The 22,808-nt window shown below is 40.9% G+C and overlaps 2 protein-coding genes across 2 annotated transcripts in view; one reads left to right on the top strand and one right to left on the bottom strand.

The window, feature by feature from the left end:
* Rad9b (RAD9 checkpoint clamp component B) overlaps positions 1-538 on the top strand; it is a 53,721-nt gene extending 53,183 nt beyond the window's left edge. The window contains exon 11 of the mRNA XM_013503653.1: positions 481-538. Within this exon, the coding sequence (XP_013359107.1) occupies positions 481-492 (12 nt within the window). The 3' untranslated portion in view covers positions 493-538. The remainder of the gene's footprint in view (positions 1-480) is intronic.
* Positions 1-22,808, bottom strand: part of Pptc7 (PTC7 protein phosphatase homolog) — a gene marked incomplete at its 5' end in the record, with an annotated part of 39,722 nt that overhangs the window by 13,485 nt on the left and 3,429 nt on the right. The window contains 1 exon segment of the mRNA XM_013503656.1: positions 518-697. Coding sequence (XP_013359110.1) covers positions 518-697 — 180 coding nt within the window.

Below are 22,808 nucleotides of genomic sequence, written 5' to 3' on the forward strand. Positions count from 1 at the left end.
GCTATTATTGACAATGTTTTTTGTTGTTGTTGTTTTTTGGCTTTTTTTTTTTCTTGTCTTTTTGAAACAGGGTCTCGCTGTGTAGTTCAGGCTGGCCTTGAGCTCACTGTGTAGCCCAGGCTGGTCTCGAACTCACAACGATCCTCCTGCCTCAGCCTCCTGAGTGCTGGGATTACAGGCGTGCACCACCACTCCAGGCTATATCGACAATGTTGCTAGAATATTCTTATAGTTAGCTCTTTCTTTAGTCTACTGGAGACACTTAGAGGAGAACTGCTGGGCATGCTGTATGTCGCTGTTTAATTTTATTTAGCAGCACCCAACTGTTTTCCAAAGTGTCTGTGCCTATGTACCCTCCCTCTAGGCAGTATCCTGTATTCTGGTTACCCCGCAGCTCCTCCAAACTCTGCTCACCAGGAAGAGCCTCAGAGAAACGCTGGAATGGCCAATCATTTTCTTGGATTTGTTTTAACTCTACAGGGACTTCTTTAGAGGAAACACACGGCCATGTACTTACCAAGCAAGGGCACTTTATTCTGCAGCAACTCACAGTAGCTGGTGGTGAGGATTCCAATGGGATTACTTGGCACGAACCGTCCTTCTTTTACTAAACGTTCACATGTTCGCATTAAAGTCCCTGAGAACTGAGACGGGTCAACTCCATAGTCTCTCCATCCTCCTACACCATCTGCCACCCCTAAAAAAAAAAATTAAAGAACACTGTCACCAACTTTCTCAAGAATTACCCCATTTCCTCCTCACAGCACTAGTGCATACATTTTCCCCAATTCAAAATAAAAAGTGTTGTTTAATGTATTGTATACTGATTCTCCTAAGTCGCATTCCGCTTTGAAGTCAGCCCATCTTTCATACAGACGAATAAACTTTAGAGCTACCACAGGGTGGCATTGCCTCCCAGCCAAGAGTTCAATTTCAACACGATCACTGCTTTTGTATAAAAGTATGACTTACTGATACTATTGGTTTTGTAAGAAAGACTTTTTTCTAAAGTACTGAGGCTGGTGATAATACAGGCGAGTCTGAGCTGGTGATCATTAAGAACACAAAAGGCAGGGCTGGGGGTATAGCTCAAGACTAGTGTGATACAGCATCCGTGAACCGCTGAGTTCCACTCCCAGAGTATACATGTTAAAAAAAAGAACACCAAAACTAGGAAATACTAAATGCCAGACATGGGTCAATAAATGAAATAAGCTGGGCGTGGTGGTGCACGCCTGTAATCCCAGCGCTCGGGAGGCTGAGGCAGGAGGATTGTTGCAAGTTCCAGGCCAGCCTGGGCTACAAAGTGAGCTCAAGGCCAGCCTGAACTGCAGGGCGAGACCCTGTCTCAAAAAAAAAAAAAAAAAAGAAAAAAGAAAAAAGAAAAGAAAGAAAGAACAAAGTAAAAACATACCCACCCCCTCCCTCCTTCCTCAGAAATGGCCACTATCCTGTCCAGGACGTGCTGCCCAACGCAACAGGCATTCCCGCAGGGGCTGTCTACACTGAGATGTGCTGGAAGTATAAAATACATGCTGGATTTTGAGATGTTAGTATGAAAAAAGTGTAAAACAACTTTTTAAATTTTTGTTGAGGCAGGGTCTTGCTACGTAGTCCAGGCTGGCCTTGAACTCAAGATCCTCCTGCCTCAGCCTCCCACAGGCTGGCATTATAGGTACATACCACTACACCTGGTTTAAAGTGCAAAATTTTCAAACTGGTTACGCAGATAACCTGATATAGGCATGTAAGACTGATCAAATAACTGAATATTAAATGTAATACAACAACCACTGTTGATTTCCTATCACCTTGTTTGAAATTCTCTATCAAAGCCGAGCATGGTGGTGCACACCTGTAATCCCAGCACTCAGGAGGCTGAGGCAGAAGGATCCTTGTGAGTTCGAGGCCAGCCTGAACTGCATAGCAAGATCCTGTCTCAAAAAGATAAAAAAAAAAAAAAAAACTGTATCGTTTTTGTGTTTTGTCTTTGTGTTTGTTAATTTGTTCATGTTCTTTTCTCTTTAAAACAAAATAAAATAATCTTTAAGCACGCACACAAAAAATAAAAAAACTAAAACGGTAAAATTTTATACCAATTACATATTGAAATATTTTGGATTTACACACTAAATAGATACGGTACTGAAATTAATTTCACTTTTTTTTTTTTTTTGTTGTCTTTTTGAGACAGGGTCTCACTACAGTTCAGGCTGGTCTGAAACTTGCAATGATCCTCCTGCCTCAGCCTTTTGAGTGCTGGAATTACAGACATGTACCACTGAGTGCTGGGATTACAGATGTGCGCCACCACAACTGTCTCTCACATTTATTTTTAATGTGAATACTAGGACATGTGAAATTATGTATGTGGCTCACTTTATATTTCTACTGGACAGCACTAGTGCAGAAATTTTCACAGGTCCAAGAGCTGCTGAGTTTGTAGTCTGCTTAAAGGCTTCTTTATCAAGAAGAAACTAGTATTCAATAAAGTCAACAAAACACTGAAGTCGACATCATACAATCTCTTCAACTTACAAAATACCAAGCCAGTTGTTATGTTCCTTTTTTTTTTTTTTTTTTTGGGGGGGGGGTGTCTTACTATGTACCCCAGACTGGCCTTGAACGGGCTATGTAGCCCAGGCTGGACTCAAACAAGATCCTCCTGCCTCAGCCTTCTGAGTGAAATTCTTTTTAACATAAGAAGCAATTTCTGCCTACTGAATTCAGAGAAACTGAGAGAGGATGTCAAATATATATATTATTAAGGTTTTAAATGGTCTTTCTGGAAGGATCTCCAAAAAATATCAACACAATTTCCAGTAGTGCAAGGAAAAAAAATCTTTTAAAAGTTGTTTTGGATACAACAGACTGAAAGCAATCAATGAACAAAAAAAGAATGTATGAACTAGGCTTGGTGGCACATGCCTGTGATCTCAGCATTCAGGAGGCTGAGGCAGGAGGATCACTGCAAGTTCCAGACCAGCCTGGGCTACAAAGTGAGCTCAAGGCCAGCCTGAACTGCATAGCGAGACCCTGTCTCAAAAAGACAAGAAAAAAAAGAATGTCTGCCTTCATATTTATCTATATTTTTACCATTAGCATGTATCATGATTTTATTTTTAAAAATTAAAAAAAAAACGTTTCGCAAGTCTGGTGGTTAAATCCAGGGCCTCATGCATGGTAGGCAAGTGTTCTACCACTAAATTACATCCCTACCAAGAATTTAATAAGGTTTTAAAACTTTCTGCTGGGTGTGGTGGTGCATACCTGTAACCCTAGTACTTGGGAGGCTGAGGCAGAAAGATTCCTGTGAGTTGGACGCCAGCCTGGGCTACAAAGTGAGTTCAAGGGCAGGATAAATTACACAGCAAGACTATGTCTCAACGCCCGCTCCGCCCCCACAAAAAAAGGAAAAAGAAAAGATTTTCTGAGCATGACCACTGTCCCCGTATATTCACATTTTTTGTGTATCAAATTTCATACACATCTTTTAAGATTGTATTTGGCACAAAACTGGTTTAACACAAAATGGATACATGAAATTACTTTTTATGGCGATGGCAGTTACCAAACAGAAACGGAACACATCTTGAAACAGTACAGGACACAGCCTTGGAATACAATAAAGAAGGCGGCAAAGAGTTTATGACCACTCACGCAGCAATGTTCCCCTCCTTGTGACCAACCAGGAAGCAAAATTTCACTCTGGGGAAAGTCCAAACTAGCTGCCTAAATGAGAGCCTGGAACTGACTTCAGAATAACCAGGAAGCAGGGGTGGAAGACGGGGGCAGGGAGGAGACAAGGGGGCCATGAATGGGTCACCGCTGAAGGCGAATGAGAGGTGCATGCATCTATTTTGCTATCTATTTGACTCTTTCCAGCATAAGAAGTTTTAATAACAATAATGGTGATGATGATGCTATGATAACAAAGTTTAAAAAGGAAAAAGTTGGGGCTGGGGATTTAGCTCAGTGGCAAAGCGCGTGCCTGGCAAGCGCAAGGTCGTGAGTTCGGTTCCCGGTACCGGAGAAAAACCAAAAAAAATAAATAAATAAAAAGGAAAAAGTTACTTTGGCCCACTGTGTGAAGAATCTTTTTTTTGTACCAGGAATCGGACTCAGGACCTGGCCCTTGCTAGGAAGGCACTTGTGCGCACAGCTATGTCCCCACGTCCCCCGCCGAAAGCAGAGGCAGGAGGACAGTGAGCGGCCAGCCTCAGTCTGACTCGCTGCCCTGGCCAGCGGCCTGTGGACCTCTGGGGACCAGGAGGCCGTCCCAGGGCTGGGGTTTGGAGGGGAGGGCAAGGGAGGCCCGGGGTGACTACAGATCCGCTCCACCACAAGTGAGGGGCGCAGTGTGCTCTGCTTTTTCCAAGCAGTTGTGGCTAAGTGTGGCAAACCATTAAGAGTGTGTTTCAGGGTAGCTTGTGAGGAAGTCTTTTCAGGAATTCTTATTTCGCTGGGGTTAAGAGTTCACCACAATTTTAAACTCAACAACTTATGTTAAAAGACAATACAATTATAGTCCTTGCAACACCCTCTGACGAACCGTTCCTTCCCTTCAAACAACTCCCTGCTCAAGGGAAGCGTTTCTTCCTAACCAGTCTCTCGCTTAACAGACAGTGAAACCTAACTTGGTGTCATATATAAATGTCCTTCACAAGAACACCATTAAAATCCCAGCTGGCGTTTATAGTCAGTCCTGGCCCTCACTACATAATCTGTCAGCAGGCTGGATCTGACCTGACACAATCCTTCAACGTTCATCAGATTTCTACCAGAAGAGAGCACCACCTTTTGGGCACCTGCTTTGCTTCTGACATGCGCAAAAGGTGCCAGGTAAACTCCACCGGCAAAATCTCTTCAGGAAAAAAGGGAAATTTAAAAGCGCCACACTTTCAAATTAAGCTGTGGAGAGAAAGCATTAGAATACACCGGCACTTGGGGCTGGGGATTTAGCTCAGCGGCACAGCGCCTGCCTGGCAAGTGCAAGGTCGTGAGTTCCATTCCTGGTACGGGAAGAAAAAACAAAAAAACAAAAACAAAACAAAACCAAAAAAACCAGAATACACCGGCAGTTTACTTACGGAGGCCAAGTGCTATCATGGGAAGAGTCCTATTCCAGACCAGAACCAGGATAAAAGCCGAACCACCGGTACACGGCATCAAGTGTCTACGTGATGCCAGGTTCTGGCCATACTCAGTGTCTTTCCACGCGGAAATCAGCGTGTCCTCTCTTGCATAAACAAAAGCCTTAGACCACAAAGAGCAAGAACATCTTTACACAGAGCTGATCTACATATGAAGCAAATTTCACTCAGAATATATTTCAAAGGTAAAACAATTTTTAAAGAAGAAACTGCTTAAGAGTTCAAAAATGTCAGTACAGTACTACCTGACACCGAGCGATAGGGCTGCTCCCCAGAGCAAGCGGCGACAACACACGTGTCCCCACACAGCGCGTGCTGCGGCAGGGACCAGAGCGGGACTCCCAGCCTGCCTGGGCTGCTGCGACTGCTCACCTGGAATGGCCAACAGCCCCCCTAAGTGCCACCACGGGAGGGTCAGGACAGGCGCGGGCAGGGACGCTCCCCCGAGAAGCGGCATACAGAGCCCGGAGGGTCGGATTTCCACAGGCAGGAAGGGTAATGAGAGGGAACGAATGGCAGATTACTCGGTGTGGCGGGGGTGAGCACGAGCCGAAGAGGGAGCACTGAAAAGGGAGGGCGGGGGCTGAGGCTGGCGCGGCAGCCGGCCCGGGGTCTAGACTGCGGCACAGACCTGCGCTATGTGCAGGGAGCCGCTAACTACCCGAGGCTGCAGAGTGAAGTGCAGGTCGTGTCGACTGAGGAGAGCTTGCCGTTGAGTGTAAAATGAACTCTGGATTTCAAAACAGTATCAACAACAAAAATTATACAGTATCTTACTAATTTTGTTTGTTTGTTTGTTGAGACAGGGTAAGTAGCCCAGGCTGGGCTTGCACTCACGATCCTTCTGCCTCAGCCTCCTACAGTGCTGGGACTACAGCATGTGCCACCACACCAACTTCACAGTGATAAGTTTTATGGGCAACATTATGAAACATTTTAGGTCTACTGGGATAAATACATCAGTTAAAGTTAACTGTATTAGAGAAAACAATTCTGAAGTTCATTTGGAACCAGAAGGGACCTAGAATAGCAAAGGCAATTCTGGGCAATGAAGGCAAGGCAGGAGGCAGCACAATCCCCAACTTGAAATTATACTATAAAGCTACTGTGAGCCGGGTGTGGTGGTGCACGCCTGTAATCCCAGCACCCAGGAGGCTGAGGCAGGAAGATCGTTGTGAGTCCAAGACCTGCCTGGGCTACAAAGTGAGCTCAAGGCCAGCCTGAACTGCATAGTGAGACCCTGTCTCAAAGAAAAAAAAAAAAAAACTACTGTGATAAAAACAGCATGATACTGCAAAACACATACACACACACACAAAACAGACCTGAAGATCAATGGAACAGACTAGAAGATGCAGAAACAACTCCAGACATATTCAGCCACCTTATACTTGACAAAGAAGCCAAACACATACACTATAAGAAAGATCACATCTTTAATAAATGGTGCTGGGAAAACTGGCTCTGAACATGTCGAAGATTAAAACTGGACTCACATCTTTCACCATGCACTAAACTAAATTTGAAATGGATCAAAATATTAAGACAGAAACATTAAATCTGCTGGAAGATAGGATAGGTAAAACTCTTGAAGACATTAGTGTAGGCAAAGACTTTGTGAATAAAACTTCAATCACACAGGAACTATCACAAAGAATCAACAACTGGAATCTCATCTTACCAAAAAGCTTTTGCACAGCAAGAGAAACTACCAACAAAGTGAAGAGACAACCCACAATGTGGAAAAAATTATTTGCTGGATTTTCCTCAAACAAAAGTTTACTATTGAGAATGTATGAAGAACTCAAAAAAATCCAACCCTCCAAATTTAAAGACCCAATCCAAAAATGGGCATTGAAAATGAATATACATTTTTCAGATAAAGAAATACAAATAGCAAATAAATATATAAAAAAATATTCAACATCACTCGTCATTCAAGAGATGCAGATTAAAACAACACTGAGATTCCATCTTACCCCAGAAAGAATGGCTGTCATCAAGAAATCAACCAATAACAAATGCTGGAGGGGCTGTGAGGAAAAAGAAACTCTTCTTCACTGTTGGTGCGAGTGTAGACTGGTACAGCCACTGTGGAAATCAGTGTGGAGATTCCTCAAAAAACTAGGGTTGAAGGTCCCATTTGACCCAACTATTCCCCTTCTGGGCATCTTCCCAAAGGAATTAAAAACATCGTACCACAGAGATATATGTACACCCATGTGTACAGCAGTACAATTTGTAAAAGCTAGATCTTGGAAACAACCGAAGTGTTCATCAACTGAGGAATAGATAAAAGAAGATGTGGTCTTTTTATATAATGGAGTATTATGCAGCCATAAAGAAGGTATACACATAAATGGATCCAACTGGAGACCATACTCATAAGTGAAATAAACCAGACGTAAATGTGTAAACATCGTATTGTCTCCCTAGTGTGAGAAACAGAAAGAGTCTTAAATGTGATCTAAATGTACAATAGCTATTGTAAAATGGGAAGAAACTTCAAAAGGAAAGAGAAACTGGTTTAGGGGAAGTGGAAAAAAGGAAGGAAAAAGCAAAAGAAAAAAATACATACATAAATATATACAAAAGATAAGATGGTTGTGCTGCTGATCTCTCTTAGTTCACTGAAGAGATAGGTTTGTATTAATATTGTCTGGACAATTAAATGCTGATATACTCTAAGTAACTGATTTGAAGATAATAATATGCAAAGTGTTGACCATTGTTACCCTCCTATCATATTGTTTTAGAATTTTTTCTTTAAAATAAAAATAAAATAAAATAAAATTAACTGTACTGGTTTCATATTACTTTTTTAATGTAGCTACTAGGATATTTAAGATTAGCCTCAGTTCAAGGCCAGTCAGGGCTACATAGTGAGATCCTGACTCAAAATTTTTTTCACATGAAATTTGTGGTGTATTCCTACTGGACAGTCCTTGGTGCTGCTCCAGGTTTCTAGGTAGAAATGACATGAACCAATCTGTATTTTTAGAAAATAATCCTGAGGGGCTGGGGATTTAGCTCAGCAGCATAGCGCCTGCCTGGCAAGCGCAAGGTTGTGAGTTCGATTCCCAGTAACGGAGAAAAACCAAAAAAAAAAAAAAACCAAAAAAAACCCCGAAAAGAAAATAATCCTGAAAGCTGGTATAAAGAATGGGGGGGATGAGGTTAAAGGTCAGGTATCAACTGTAAGATTTTAGGTTAGAAGCAGTAAGAAAAACAGAAAAAATTATTGGAAATACAAAATAAAGAATAGAAAAAAGGTCCTTGGACTGGGGATATAGCTCAGGAACACAGTGCTGCCTGGCAAGTGTGAGGTCCTGAGCTCTATTTCTAGTATCAAAAAGAAAAAAAAAAAGAAACAGAATAAAAGTCCTTGGACTCTATGTCAATATATCTTGTATCAGTAGGTTTCTGGGTTTAGGGAACCAGGAAGACTGCTTAGATGATTCTATAGTTGCAAAGCGTGGGGAAATACCTTTAGAAGTTACTGAACTTGGTCCTGATACACTGAGTTACAGGTGCAAGGGTCTGGGGGAAACCTTGATGAAATCAGGAACTCTGAATGTGCAGCTGGCAAAGCAAGTCAGGGCCAGGTTTTGGATCCAAGAATTGACACTGTAATGGTGAAAGAAGTGCTTAGGGAGAATACGGAGAGTGATAAATTTGGGGATGGGGACAATGATTTTATCTCAGGAACGATAATTTCCTGCCAAATAGCTTATTTGTGAATTTTTTCTCATTTTACACATCAAATCACAGTCACAGACATGTTAACTGATTAAGAACAGCAAAGTAACCAGTTGTCAGAAAGATGTAATCGCTGCAGAGGTAGAGAGAAGCCAAGGAGGTGGGCTAAGTTAATAACCAGAAAAGCCTTGAATGGCAAGGTAAAGAGTTGGCACTGAATATAGAAAGACTTCCCTTAATTCTCTGCAATCATCTTATGTCTCCATTAATAACATTTTGTGAGCACACGTCTGGGCTTAAGTGTTTCCTTTGACCCAAAATCCAATTACCACTATTATTAGATTAAGATAATGGTTATATGGCCAAAATAACTGAGCAAAGGCTAAGAAGAGACTACAGGGAACAGAAAATTCCTTTATTTGTATCATTTAAGTGGAAATACCAGTTTTAGGAAATGGGAAATGATCTACTAGAAAATACTGTTCTTACAGATATTTTGAAATATAGTATGGCATTACGTTTCCTGTAGGCTGATTTTCTAAAGAGTTAAGAGAGGAGAAAGCATACTGTGGCATGTGTGCCATCCGTTGACTGTATCTCTCTTTTTTTTTTCCATTCTAGGGATTAAACCCAGGGCCTTTGCATTGAGTTATATCTCCTTTTTTTTTTTTTTTTTTTTGAGACAGGATACTTGCTAAATTGCCCAGGTTTTGCTCCAACTTGGGATTCTTCTGCTTCAGCCTCCCCAGAGTGCTGGGAGTATAGGCACACACCACCACACCCAGGTTAAATATACTTTACAGGAAGAAAACTCAAGTACAACCAATTTTCATTATGCCAATTAACATGATGTTGTAGTTACCACACTTATAACCATAAAAAAAAGTTTCAGGGCTGGGACGTAGTTCAGCAGCAGTCAGCTGAGCGTGTGGGAGGCCTTGGGCTCGATCCCCAGCACTAGAAAGTTTTGCTGTACTCAGAAAACAAAACCAGAGGACCGGGGATACAGCTCGGTGGCACAGCGCCTGCCTGGCAAGCGCAAGATCATGAGTTCGATTCCTAGTACCAAAGAACAACATAAACAGAAAACCAAACCAAACCACTTAGATTTTTACTCATTGCAGAATTTTACTTAATAGCTTTGTTCAAGGCAAAAAGTTCCAAGCAGTTTGGTACTAAACTCAAGTTGTGGAATTTTAAAAATCCTATCTTCCCAGTCACACCCAGCCACCTAACTGTAGGTACAAGAGGCTCACCTTAAAAAAAAAAAAAAAGAAAAAGAAAAAAGAGGCTCACCTTGAGAAAGACTTGCGAACCAAGCCAACATCAGCGTGTCTCCAGCATCTGCTCTCCATGACCACTGACCTTCAGTGTGATGCTGGCATTCCTCTTAAATTAATCCCCTCCTGCTACACTCATTTTTGGGCTGACATGCAAGTACTTATAAAACACAATTTTCTAGAAGTGATGTGCAAAGAATACTAAACTTCAATTTTAACATAAGGATCCATGCCAGGCCTGGTGGTCATGCCTGTAATCCCTGCATTCAGAAAGCTGAGGCAGGAGGACTGCCAGCAGTTCAACGCCAGCCTGGGCTACACAAGTGAGTTCAAGGCCAGCCGGCACTACAGAGTGAGACCCTGCCTCAAAGAAACCAGACCAAACCAAACCAACAAACCCTCAAAAGCAATATAAGCATCCATGAAGAAACTTGGCAATTTTATTTTATGCAAAGAAAGTATTTAGCCAGGTGCGGTGGTACACGTCTGTAATCCCAGCACTCAGGAGGCTGAGGTAGGAAGATTGCTGCAAGTCTGAGGCCAGCCTGAGCTACATAATGAGTTCACAGGCAGCCTGAACTACACAACGAGACCTGGTCTCAAAAAAACAAAAAAGTATTTAACATTAGCAGTATTTCAAATATTAGCTGTCTGTAGTCCTTGGATCTTTGAGGATCTTGAGGCATTTTACCTTACAAGCCTCACACTCCAATGAAGCAAGCTGGTTCTCCGGGGACTGCTTTTCCATCAGTGACATATCTCTTGTCCGCTGGGATGAGTATCTAGTAGTGAACCGAAAGCTCAGAGGAAAATCTGGCTGGATAACAAGAGCTGAACGGTAGAACCAGCGGGGGCTGCTCTGCAGTGAGGCCTCGTCTAATGAGAAAATGGTTGAGCAAATTCCCTGTGATGCCACTGCCATCTTCTCATATGCCAAGGTTCTTCTACAACGCTGTGCAAGCGCGTGTTCTCACAGCCTTCCTCACTTGTCTAAAGGCATCACAACGTGCAACAGAACTAGGGAAAAGTAACGTCTGAATATGAGCTCCATTTCCTATCCAAAGGGAAAGACCACACTTCTATCAGCATTTCTCAAGCTTCCACTCTCAGGGCATTTAAGAACACTCCCCTGTGATTCAGGACTGTGAAATGTTGTATCTGCAAATGATTATCCCAACGGGAACAAAAGGCAGGATCACTGAAAAGATACATTCAACAGTCAAGTTATTCAGAAGAAGTGCAATACTCTTTGACTAACAGTCCTTTCTGTTCTCTGGGGGTGAAATTATATAGATTGTGACATTCTACCTGCTTTAACAAGCAGGCCGTGTATTCCCTTTGCAGTACGTTTCCCCTAAGCAATAATCAAAATGAAACCTGTCTCTTAAACCTCCAGAGACCGAGCCTGCGTCAAGATCTCTAGACTCTTCAGCAGAAGGGTTAACCTAAATGAAGGCAGGAGGATGGAAAGTTTCAACCTTGTAATAAAATGTGTAAAAATGGAATCTATAAGCAAAACTCAGATTCTGCTAAACAAAGGGGACTGCCCAGGGCAGTTGACGAAACTCAAAGAGCAGAAATAGACTATTTTACATTTTAAACAAAATAGCTAGCTATTCCTTATTAGCTTGGGAAATATGAGATTACTTAAAAATCAAATTAAACCTATTATCCAGACTATTTCATTAACCTGAGAAGATAATTTCTAGGCTACTGTGGGCAGCTGTTTTGTCCTGAACTGCAGCAGAAAGTGCTGAAATGAAGGTTGGGAAACAATAGTGTGAAGAAATAGAAGCTTAAAAAATAAGAATGTGGCTGGGCATATAGCTCCGTGGCACAAGCGCCTGCTTGGCAAGCACAAGGTCCTGAGTTCGATTTCCGGTACCAAAAAAAAAAAAAAAAAAAAAGCCGGGCATGGTGGCACATGCCAGTAATCCCAGCATGTGGCAGGCTGAAAGGAGGCTCACTGCAACTTTGAGCCCAGCCTGGGCTACAAAGTGAGCTCAAGGTCAGCCTGAACTCAGCAAGACCCTGTCTCAAAAAGACCAAAAAAAAAAAAAAAAAAGTTTCTTCCTCTAACATTAGCTCTTCTGTTTAAAAACCAAAGGCTTAACATGGAATTAGCTATTCTTGTTCAGCTGCGGCTTGGGGAACTTATAGAACTGGTATGAATCATTGGCCTTCCTTCCACAAACTGAAGAGGTGAAGGCCAAGTCACTGAAAAGGTCAACTTCACTCTTTTCTGGCCTGCAACAATATCTCCCTCAGAGGCTAAATGTTGTTAGCTGTGCTTTCTGGTCAGGCAAAGCAACAAACAAATTATCTTGGAGGCAGTCGGGGTGTCACACTTGTATTATAAATTAGGAATACTACAGTCTGGGTACTAAATGTGATACAGAATTAATGGCCTCTGTTAAAGTTGTGGCTTCTGTTAGTTTTTAGGTATTAGGAAATGTAATATAAGACCAGCTAATTTAAGTAAGGAAGTATCAAGTAATTAATGGCCAGCTATCTGGTATATATATATATATATATATATATATATATATATATATATATATATACTTCTTCTGGCCCTTTAGGTTGAAGGAAAGATTTTCTAAGATTAGATCTAGAATTCTGTTCCTTGGTTACATATTTATGACAGCTAAAGTGTATGGCCTCAAACTCCATTCACAGGCCCAGGTGATTTTCCAGCCTCCGATTCCCAAGTAGCTGGGGCTACATATGTACACTACTACACTGGTCTCTAAACCACATATCCTCAACCTAATGTCAAAGAAGCTACAATTTACCGTTTGCTTTCTTCTCCCTACTCATAAAAATAAGAGCTCCTTTGACTAAAATATCACCCTCTGAGATAAGTCAAGATTCACATGCAGACTCTCCCCATTTAAACCAGGCATGGTGGTGCACTCCTGTAATCCCAGCACGTGGGAGGCTGAGGCAGGAGGATTGCCCTGAGTTCGAGGTCAGTCTGGGCTACACAGTGAGTTTAAGGCAGCCTGAACTACAGAGCGAGACCCTGTCTCAAAAACAAACCCACTTAAATGAAAATATCATTCCTCTGAATAAGCCTGCCAAGTGGAAACTGTCAATTTTTGAACACTGTATTTTTATTCTACATATTGTTCAATTAAGTAATGAGTGATAGGACAGTGAGATTTTGTTTTGTTTTTATCCTCCCATGCTTTCCAATTTTTAAAATCCATGTTATTTTTTTCCCCAGTCTGGGGATTAACCCCATAGCCTTCACACTGAGCTACACTTCCTCACCCCACTTTGAGACAATCTTGCTAAGTCACTCAAATGGCAATTCTATCCCAGCCTCTCAGAGTGCTAGGATTACAGGTGTGCACCGCTGCCACGACCATGGCTAATGTGCAACCTTTATGGAAGGGATAACAAAAAGCTATATAAATCCAGTTAAAACTACATCCTATACACATTCACTACTGAAGTTATTCAACACATCTTACTGAACACTTACTATATAAAAGACACTGGCGAAAGAGTTAAGAGAGATGTACATGTAATAAGAGTTCCTGCCCAATGGCCCTTAAAATCAAGTGGTAATGACTGTGGCTGGAGAGGGCAGTCTGGAGATACCTAACATAAATAACTGTAATAAAACATGTATGAACCCGTGAGACAACAGCAAGGAGGATCAGAGTACCCTCACTGAAGGAATCAGAAGAGGATTCACTGAGACACAAAGCATCTAAAGTGAGCCTTGAAGGAGGAAAACAAAAATTGCGGGGAGGGTGCTGAGGAGAGTTCTGAGTAACTCCTATCATTTTGATGGTAAGGATAAAGCATGTGTCATAAAGGTTAGGTGAGAATTTTACGCACAGAACCCTGACCTCCAGGTAAATGACTATTCCAACCAATGCCAGGAAGCTCTCACCGTTCATCAGCACAAACAATGCAGCCTGACTGAGTCAGGGCATTTAGGAGTCCCCTGGAAGGAAAAGCAGCCCCGCAGGCCAGCAAGGCCAAAAGGCTTTGGGAGGTTTTTACAGATCTTAATTAAGGGGCTTGCTCCATTATTAGTTTAGATATAGCTAATAATTAAGTAGTATTCACACTTGGCCTAAGCCACCTCAGTAAAAGCAAGTTTAAAGGCTCACTCCTAACTTAAGGGCGGAGTGGATCCGAGGCAAGGGCACTGGTGCGGAAGGCAGATCTGGGTTTAACTCCAACTTCAGGATTAGGGCAAAGAGCATATGAAGGGCTTCATCCTTGGGCAGCAATCTGAGCTTCACTATCTCTCCTCATAAATGGGAATTGTATCAGGCCTGCTGATCACTGTGGAGCCTCTCGATCTTCCATCAGGATAACACGCCAGCAAGTGCCCGCTGCAGTGCCCCGCTCATGACAGACATTCTGATCAACTGGCAGCACCAAGGCCAGTCCAGCCTGAAGAGACCAAAAAAAAGTCTCTGACCCTTAAAATCTTGAATTTTAAAACATCTTGACTCTGACCCATGCGCAGGCTGACATCTCTACACATGCTAGTCTGCGGTCACAACTGAAAGACAACGGCTTGCTCAGAGATAATGTATGAAAGATGAGTGGTCCATTCAGCTTTTCTAGCCACACATCCACCACCATTCAATACCCCACTAAACATTCAACAGCAACATTTTCAAGTACTAAGCAATAAACATCTGTCTGCAAAAAGCAAGGAAAAAGATTCACCCGCACTTTGAAGAAATGACCCTCCTCCCCACAGAGCCTGAAGTAACCTCATTTAACAAACACCTCTTCAGTGCAGCATGCACTGTGTGTGTCCGAGTTCAAACTTGGAGTTCTCATTTTAAATGGGAAATCTTAAAACAACTAATAATACATAAGGGTCTAACCATTTTCTTTGGTCATTACAACAACTGCAGTACCTCTAACCATCTTTTTATCACCAATGGCCAACCTAACACCTGGCATAGCAGCTTTCAATCCCCGCTGCACCCTGAAACGACCTGCACAATCCCAGCCCCATGTGACCAGGTGACTAGTGTGGATCACTGCCCTAGAACTCAGGACTCAAATCCAGACCAGCTGGACGAAGTGCATCGCAAGGCCAATGATCCCACCTCTGATATGCCTCATACACAAAGCAATCTTTGCCTTCCATTCTCAAACACAACCCTTCCTCTTGCATTTGCCAGCCGGAATAATGCCAGCTCCACCACGTTCCCAGGCTGGACACCTTAAGGAATCTGTAGATGCAAATCCTCAAGCCAACTTCGGTTTCTCTTTCATCGCTCCTCCTCTTCGTCCTACTGTCACTAAGTCCTGTTGACACTGTCTGCAGCACGTGTGGACCCCATCTACTTTCCACTGTCCTAACTAAAGCCTAGTCCATTCTACTTCAGCAGCTCCCGACAGCTGCATCCTCCATATAAATTTGGCTATTACCAACATTGCCCTGTGCATGTTATTCCTTTGTCCTTATTTGTTCTGTAGGTAAAAACCCTCTAGAAGCACATATGTACAAGAAACTAGCGACACTGGCTGCCTCCTGGGAGAGGGACTTTGTAGCTAGGAGACAAGCCTGAGAGGGAGACTTTTCACCACGCAATCTTAGGAAGCCTGAATACCTTTTGCATTGTGTACCCCTTGACTGTGCTGCCTCTTCAAAATCAACCAAACCAGAAAGATCAAAAGGAAAAATATATTCTATACCTTCTTACAAAAAGCCAAACATATAAGAATACCCGACTCCTTAACAGTAGCAGTGACCTTTAAAAATGTGGCCTCAACACGTTCTGCTAATATCAATTGTCAAGAGTGCCCCCTAGCTCAACCTAGCTAGCCATAAGAGCTAGTTTGGGGAATCGTGCTGATCACCCTGGAGCCTTTCAATCTTCTCGCTTACCTCATTTTACTGAGAAACAAACCTCCCTCCGGGCCTGATTCCATGCCTCCACACACCCCATGTGTATTCCTTTACATTGACCCTGCGCACCTGCTTGCCTTTTCCAAACTTGAACGCTTTGAAGTCTGTTCTCTTCATCTCAGTTGTCCCCACAGTACCTGTCGGGACTAACAGGGAACAACCAGTAAATAATGAATTCAGCCGACTGCACTGAAAAGGCGTTAATACCCACACAACGGGGTGTTACAGGAATACCAGCGCTCTGGTAATCAAACTGTTACCCAAGAACTCCAGGAAGAGAACGCACCAGTATCAGATCCTGATGTGCACAAAGGTCGTGTCCTAGTGGGAGCTCACTGTAAATGTCCCAGAGAGAGCATGGAAGGAAAGAGAAGGCTGGTGGACTCGGCACTAAAAATGCACCTGGAGACAACACCACTCCCAGCTCTTTTCACCACTGACTGGACCCAGGACACTGGCTCAAATTACTTCTCTAAGCTTCAGTTTCCTCATCTGCGAAATGAGAGGCAGAAGGACAAATTCTCTCTAGAGTTCCTGTCTTCAAGTCTAGGACTCTAAATCATCACACGGCAATAAAAAGACCATTTTAGAAATTTCTGATAAAAATAAAGGCTAACAAAGACAACTCTACTTCACATTTCACATACACTATTGCACTTAAAATACGAACTAGGTTTGAATCAAAGCCTCCATTTCAGGCTTCCCAGTTTATCCTTTGCTCTTCTTATAATGCCACACATATATTTTCAGAGAAATTTCAATAAAGAATACAAAATCATTGCCCTTTCATCTCAGTTTTTTGTTGTTGGTTTTTTTTTTCTGGTACCGGGAATCGAACTCATGACCTTGTGCTTGCCAGGCAGGCACTGTGCTGCTGAGCTAAATCCCCAGCCCCCTCATCTCAGTTTTAACAACCTAACTAAAATGTTGAAAATGTTTTCCTTTTTTAACTGACTAAGAAGAAAATCAGGTCAATCATTTTCAATTTGAAATCCTGATAAAAGAATAAGATGGTTACAGATTAGTATTAATTGACTTCACTGAGTTCAAATGATCTGTACATAAATGCCTTTATATAGAATGCATTTACAAAACACACTAACCTTGCCGAAGACCATTAACTGTTCAGCATATATTAGCAAGAAAGATGGTAATATCTAAATAAGTGGCAGTTCAAGAACCAAGAGGAAATGTTTTGTTTGTTCGTTTGTTTTTTGAGAAAAGATCTTGCTATGTAGTTCAGCCTGGCCTTAAAGTCACTGTGTAGCCCAGGCTGGTTTCCAACTCTCTTGGATCCTCCTGCCTCGGCCTCCCGAGTGCTGGGATTACAGGCATGCGCTGCCATGCCTACCTTTTGAGAACTGAATTTCTAAAAGCAATGCAACCGTAAGACATCCCTATTTAGACTTTCTCGTTTCACAGGAAAAAATGGATGGCCATGTTATCAATTAGCAGTCAACCTAGGGGCCATAAGCAGTTTTCCGGCTCTTATGGAAATAGTGCAAATCTATTTTCTTATTCAAAAACTGCTATTCAAACAATGAAGTTAAAACAGAAGCACTTTCTGTTTGCTTCATTGAGCACAGCCAACTTCTGTCTATCTCAAAGGATGGCACAGACTAACTCTGATAAGCCAAAAAACCTGCAAGAGGATTCTTCAAAGATCAAAATGTATAGTTACAGCAGTCAAAAAGGGATAAATTTCCTTTCTTTTCCAAATAATTTGTTAATGAGTAACAGAAAAACCAGTGCAAAAATGTGCTGGAATCAGCCTGAGTAAAAACAGTACCAGGCCCTTCAACAGAAAGCACTCTTTGTAGAAGTCACTTTTGTAGTCCCTGGCAAAGTGTCTGCAGTCATTTGGTAGGTCCTTGGGATTCTTAGCAACAATTCAATCAATTCTACAACTATTCACTAGCTAGAAGCTGATTCACATCAAAAATAACTGTTTACGAGCCTCATAAATTTATGTTAAATGCACAGATCCAAGATAAACAGAAGCTTACTGACGGAAAAGCATGAAGTAGTCTTACCTTTTAGGAGAACACTATAATATTTATACCACAGGCCTTTCAAATGCTGACGACCTTTGATATAGGAATTTCTCTTAAGGAATTTAAGGAAATGGTCAAATATAAAGAAATATTCTTGGCTGGGGATATAGCTCAGCAGCACAGCGCCAGGTCCTGAGTTTAATTCCCAGTACCAAAAATAAACAATAAAAAAATAATAAAAAGAAGAAATACTCTAGTGTTATTTATTTACCTATTTTTCTTCTTTTCTTTTCTTTTTTTCTTTTTTTTGCAACTGGGAATTGAACTCAAGACCTCATGCTTGCTAGGCAGGTACCATGCTGCTGAGCTATATCCCCAACTCCCTAGTGTTATTTTTCACAGAAAATCCAATCTAAATAACTAAAAACAGGGTTGATTTATGCTCAACTTACATCACAGTATTACGGTGCAGAATACACAGTAATCTAATGTTATTTAATAGTACGCATACCTACAATCACACGAAGAGTCACCTTAACTATACCAAGTTATGAGTTACAGGTGCTTTATATGGTACTTTTCTGAACAGGTGTTACCATTTTTGTTGTTGTTTGTTTGTTTTTGAGACAGGGTCCCGCTTGCCTTGAACTCACTATGGAGCCCAACTGGCCTTCAACTCATGGCAATCCTCCTGTCTCAGCCTCCCAAGTGCTGGGATTACAAGCATGCACCACCACGCCTGGCAAGGTATTACTTTTATAAAGCACAAAACAGAATCATTTATTTTAAACCACTAGACACATAAGAGACGTAGGTTCAAGTCCTAACTATGACACTACCTGTACCAACCTTACTAACCAGTCAACTTTATAGATGAGGCAACAGATTCAGATTATGTGAAGAATGCTGTTTCAAAGAATTACAAAGATTTGGGGCCAGGGATAGCTCAGTGGCACAGCACCTGCCTGGCAAACACAAGGTCCTGAGTTCCATTCCCAGAACCAAAAACAAACAAACACAGAATTACAACCATTTAAAAAGGTACAATATAAACATGTTACAAATCTAGAACACTACATAAGTCATAGACAGGTTACTTAGTAGACTTGGGCTTTGTGTTAGGTAGTAAATAGCTAAGAGAAACAAAGTACATTACCTTCATTCCTTAAAAAGTACCTGTCTCCTTCCCCAATCTACCCCCAAATCCTGCTTGGGATCTTATTGAAAAGCACTTAGCGTTTTTTTTCTTCTTTAAAACATTTAAATTAAATGCAAAGAGGTATGCCAAATGCCAGCTCATGTTCAAATGGTAGTAACTTGAGGGTTATCAGCCTAATGTCTTCTGCAGTTGATCATCTTTTGCAAAATCTGGATTTATTGTGATTTTGTGAATTGTTTAACAATAAGAAAAAAAAAAAACAAAAAAAACAAAAAAAAAAACAATAAGAAACAAATGATTTTAGACTTCAGGGAGACAGAAAACTCAGATTAAAAAGAAAAACGAAAACTCAAGATTTTAAAAATATATAACGACTCCCAAACAAAACAGATCCATAAGTTTTAGTACTAACAACAAAAAACAAGGACCTAGGGCACTACTTCTTAAAAAGAGACCAAAAATTAACAACTAATTTTGAAAGGCAAACTCACAAGGCACACTATTTTCAACTGACTCAACTCCAATTTCCTTAGAAATAAAATACTAACTTACTTTTCCAAATCATTTTCCTGAAAATTCCCAACCGCAAGCCCCAGGGAAGGCCTCTCTAAAAGGGACTGGGGACAGATATAAAATGAACTTGACATTTCGCTTGAACTTGACGTAAGTCTTTGATCTATCCAAAGGACACAGTTGTAGGTCACACTCTGACCCGGTGTAGTGTTTCTGGACCCACACACTAGTACAAACTCCACCTGGACACTGCCGCAACCATTCAGGTTATGAATGGCTATGCTTGGTTTCACAAAGGTGTGCCAAAGTTCAGAGGACAGCCTTCTCCCACCCACACTCCCCCACCCCAATCAGCTTTCATGTTTCTTACCTTTTGCTATAATTTAAAACCTCTTCATAAATTCATCCAGAATCCTCTAGAGATTATTAACAAATTCAGAAAAAGATTGGAATTTAAGAACATTTAAAACTAAACTAAAGAACTCTAGATTACAGACTTGTAAACAAAAGTAACTTGGAAACTATGAAAAAAAGAAATGCCTTTTAAGGTAAGGATGATTATAATTATTTTATAGCAAGTATAACTATATAGAAAAGCTGAAAAAAAAAAAAAGACTATGTAATATGCACTGTGTAACAGTACAGTTTAAAGAGAAGGAGGGAACACTCAGCAAGTCAGACAGTAACCAGGCAGGGGTCTGTAAACCCTGTCTTTCCATGGGTCCCAGACCGCTCTTTTACTAAACTCCACACACAGTTCTCACACTTCCTTAGCATTCCTCAATTTTCTCTGGAAAGCACAAAGGTTACTACGAAATAAAGGATACTTAATGTACTGACTGATCTCAAACTTACATATTTGATGCACTTTTAAACTAATTTCCCTTTATAAATTGTATGTTAAAACTACATGCCTTGCAAAGTTAAAGAATGACAAATGACCCCACAATTCCACTTCCAGGTATATACCCAAGAAAATGAAAAACATTATGCCCGTATAAAAGCATATACACAAATGTGTACAAAACATCAGTGGCCATCAATGAATAAACGGGTCAACAAAATGTGGTACATTCACCCAATGGAATGTTAGCTACACACTTCAACATGAACTTTGAATTATGACAACTCAAAGAAAAATCACAAAAGGCCAGATATTGTATGATTCTACTTATATGAAACGTTCAGAACAAGCAAATCCAGAGACAGATTCTACTTTCTGTTGCCAGGAATTGGGGAGAAAGGAATATGGGGGGGACTTGCTAGTGGATAGGGGATTCCTTCTGGGGGATGAAAATGTTCTGGAACTATGTACTGATGGTGGCTACAAAACTCTGCAAATGTAAAATCTATGTAACAGTACAGTTTAAAGGGTGAATGTTATGGCATATAAATTATACAGCTTGATTTTTTAAAACACTGATCAACATCATGCTTGCTATCAACAGGTAGGTCAGACTGTAAGAAAATTATGACTATACTGTAATGAGACTGGTTTCCTGACATGACTTAAAGTCTAACAAACCCCAAAGAGGACTTTTTGACAAGCCAAAATTAATGTGCACACCCTTTTCACTTTTCATATAAAAGTGACTACCTTTATGAAGACACTTTCAGATACAGATTCACTTCCTAAATGAAACTTAGATGAAGTTATTGTTCATATAATCTTTATACCTTAAGATTATTTTTAAGACTGACAAAACTCATCACACACAAAAAAGGTCTAAATCCTGGTCACAGTTAAAATCACACCCAAAAGCTGGAATACAAAATTATTTTATTTTCATGTTTAGGTTCCAAGTTAAACCCAGCTTAAACAAACATCCCACAGTTTTGTAAGCATTGTTTTTAAAAAGATTTTTTAAAAAGTTGTATTTTTTGCAGTACATAAATGATCCAACTTGAAAAAAAATCTTTAACTTAATATTCAGGGTCAAAATTTACACTGCATAGAGCAGGCTGCCATTTAAAAACAAGTGGTTTCTAAAAAAAAGTGGTTTCTATAAATGGTGGTATAGCATGCAGAGTAGTTTTTGTCACATTTCAGTTATGAGTCAGAGCGAATAAAGAAGTTACACACAGAGACACACACACACACACACACATACATCCCTAAGTGGAAAAAGCATTAGAAAGACAAACAGTGCCAGGAGACAGACTGGTTCAGAACTCATTTATCTTATCAAGAAAACTTGACCAGTAGTATATGGAAAGAGAACTGGGATGGAGAAAATAGGTGGGGCCCCAGTTCTGCCAGTAACTACAGGAGTAACTCTAAAATCACTTAGGGTTATGGGAGGCCTCTGTTTTTGCATCTGCAACATGAAAGAACTGGATTCCAAGGTTTCTGAGTCTTCACAATTCTCAGCAGTCTTTGATTCTATTGTTAAGCAGCTTAGGGCTGTGGGATGCCCAGTGATTATAGCAGGCAGTTCTCATATTTGTGTACCTAGGAAGCCATATAGAGAAAAAGAGAACTCAGGATTAGCCACGGGGAAGTAAGAATAGCATTACTCTTATGGGTACTGATTTACTCCTGTTGGACTTAATTAAGATAAAGCACCTTTGCCAACTTTCCAGGGGATAGGAGTGGTTCCTATGTATCACCACACCCACCACAGTTAGTTTTTCCTAAAAGAAATCCAGTGGGGACTACAAAAATGTTGTGAAGCACCAAGTAATTTTAGTCACTGCATGACTAATAGGACAGATCAATTCTAAATTAAAGAAACAAAACAGCATTTTTTGTCACACAAAAGAAATACATAGCTTTCATTTCTAAAAGTTAAGGAGTCCCAAATGACCACAGTGAATAATTTAACTTGCACAGATACTTAGCAATAAATATGTTGTCAATTCAAAGAAAAAGAATTATCTACAGAACCAGAAGGTTGAAAATCACTGAAGTTCAACGTAATTATTCAACATAGCCTTTAAAAATTTATTTTGCCGGGTGTAGTGGTGCATACCTGTAATCCCAGCACTTAGGAGGCTGAGGCAGGAGAACTGTTGTGAGTTCAAGACCGGCCTGGGCTACAAAGTGAGCTCAAGGCCAGCCTGAACTGCATAGCAGACCATTTAAAAAAATAAAAAATTTTAAAAAATAAC

The sequence above is a fragment of the Chinchilla lanigera genome, unplaced genomic scaffold, assembly GCF_000276665.1.
Source record: "Chinchilla lanigera isolate Chin_1 unplaced genomic scaffold, ChiLan1.0 scaffold00081, whole genome shotgun sequence".
Taxonomy (NCBI): domain Eukaryota; kingdom Metazoa; phylum Chordata; class Mammalia; order Rodentia; family Chinchillidae; genus Chinchilla; species Chinchilla lanigera.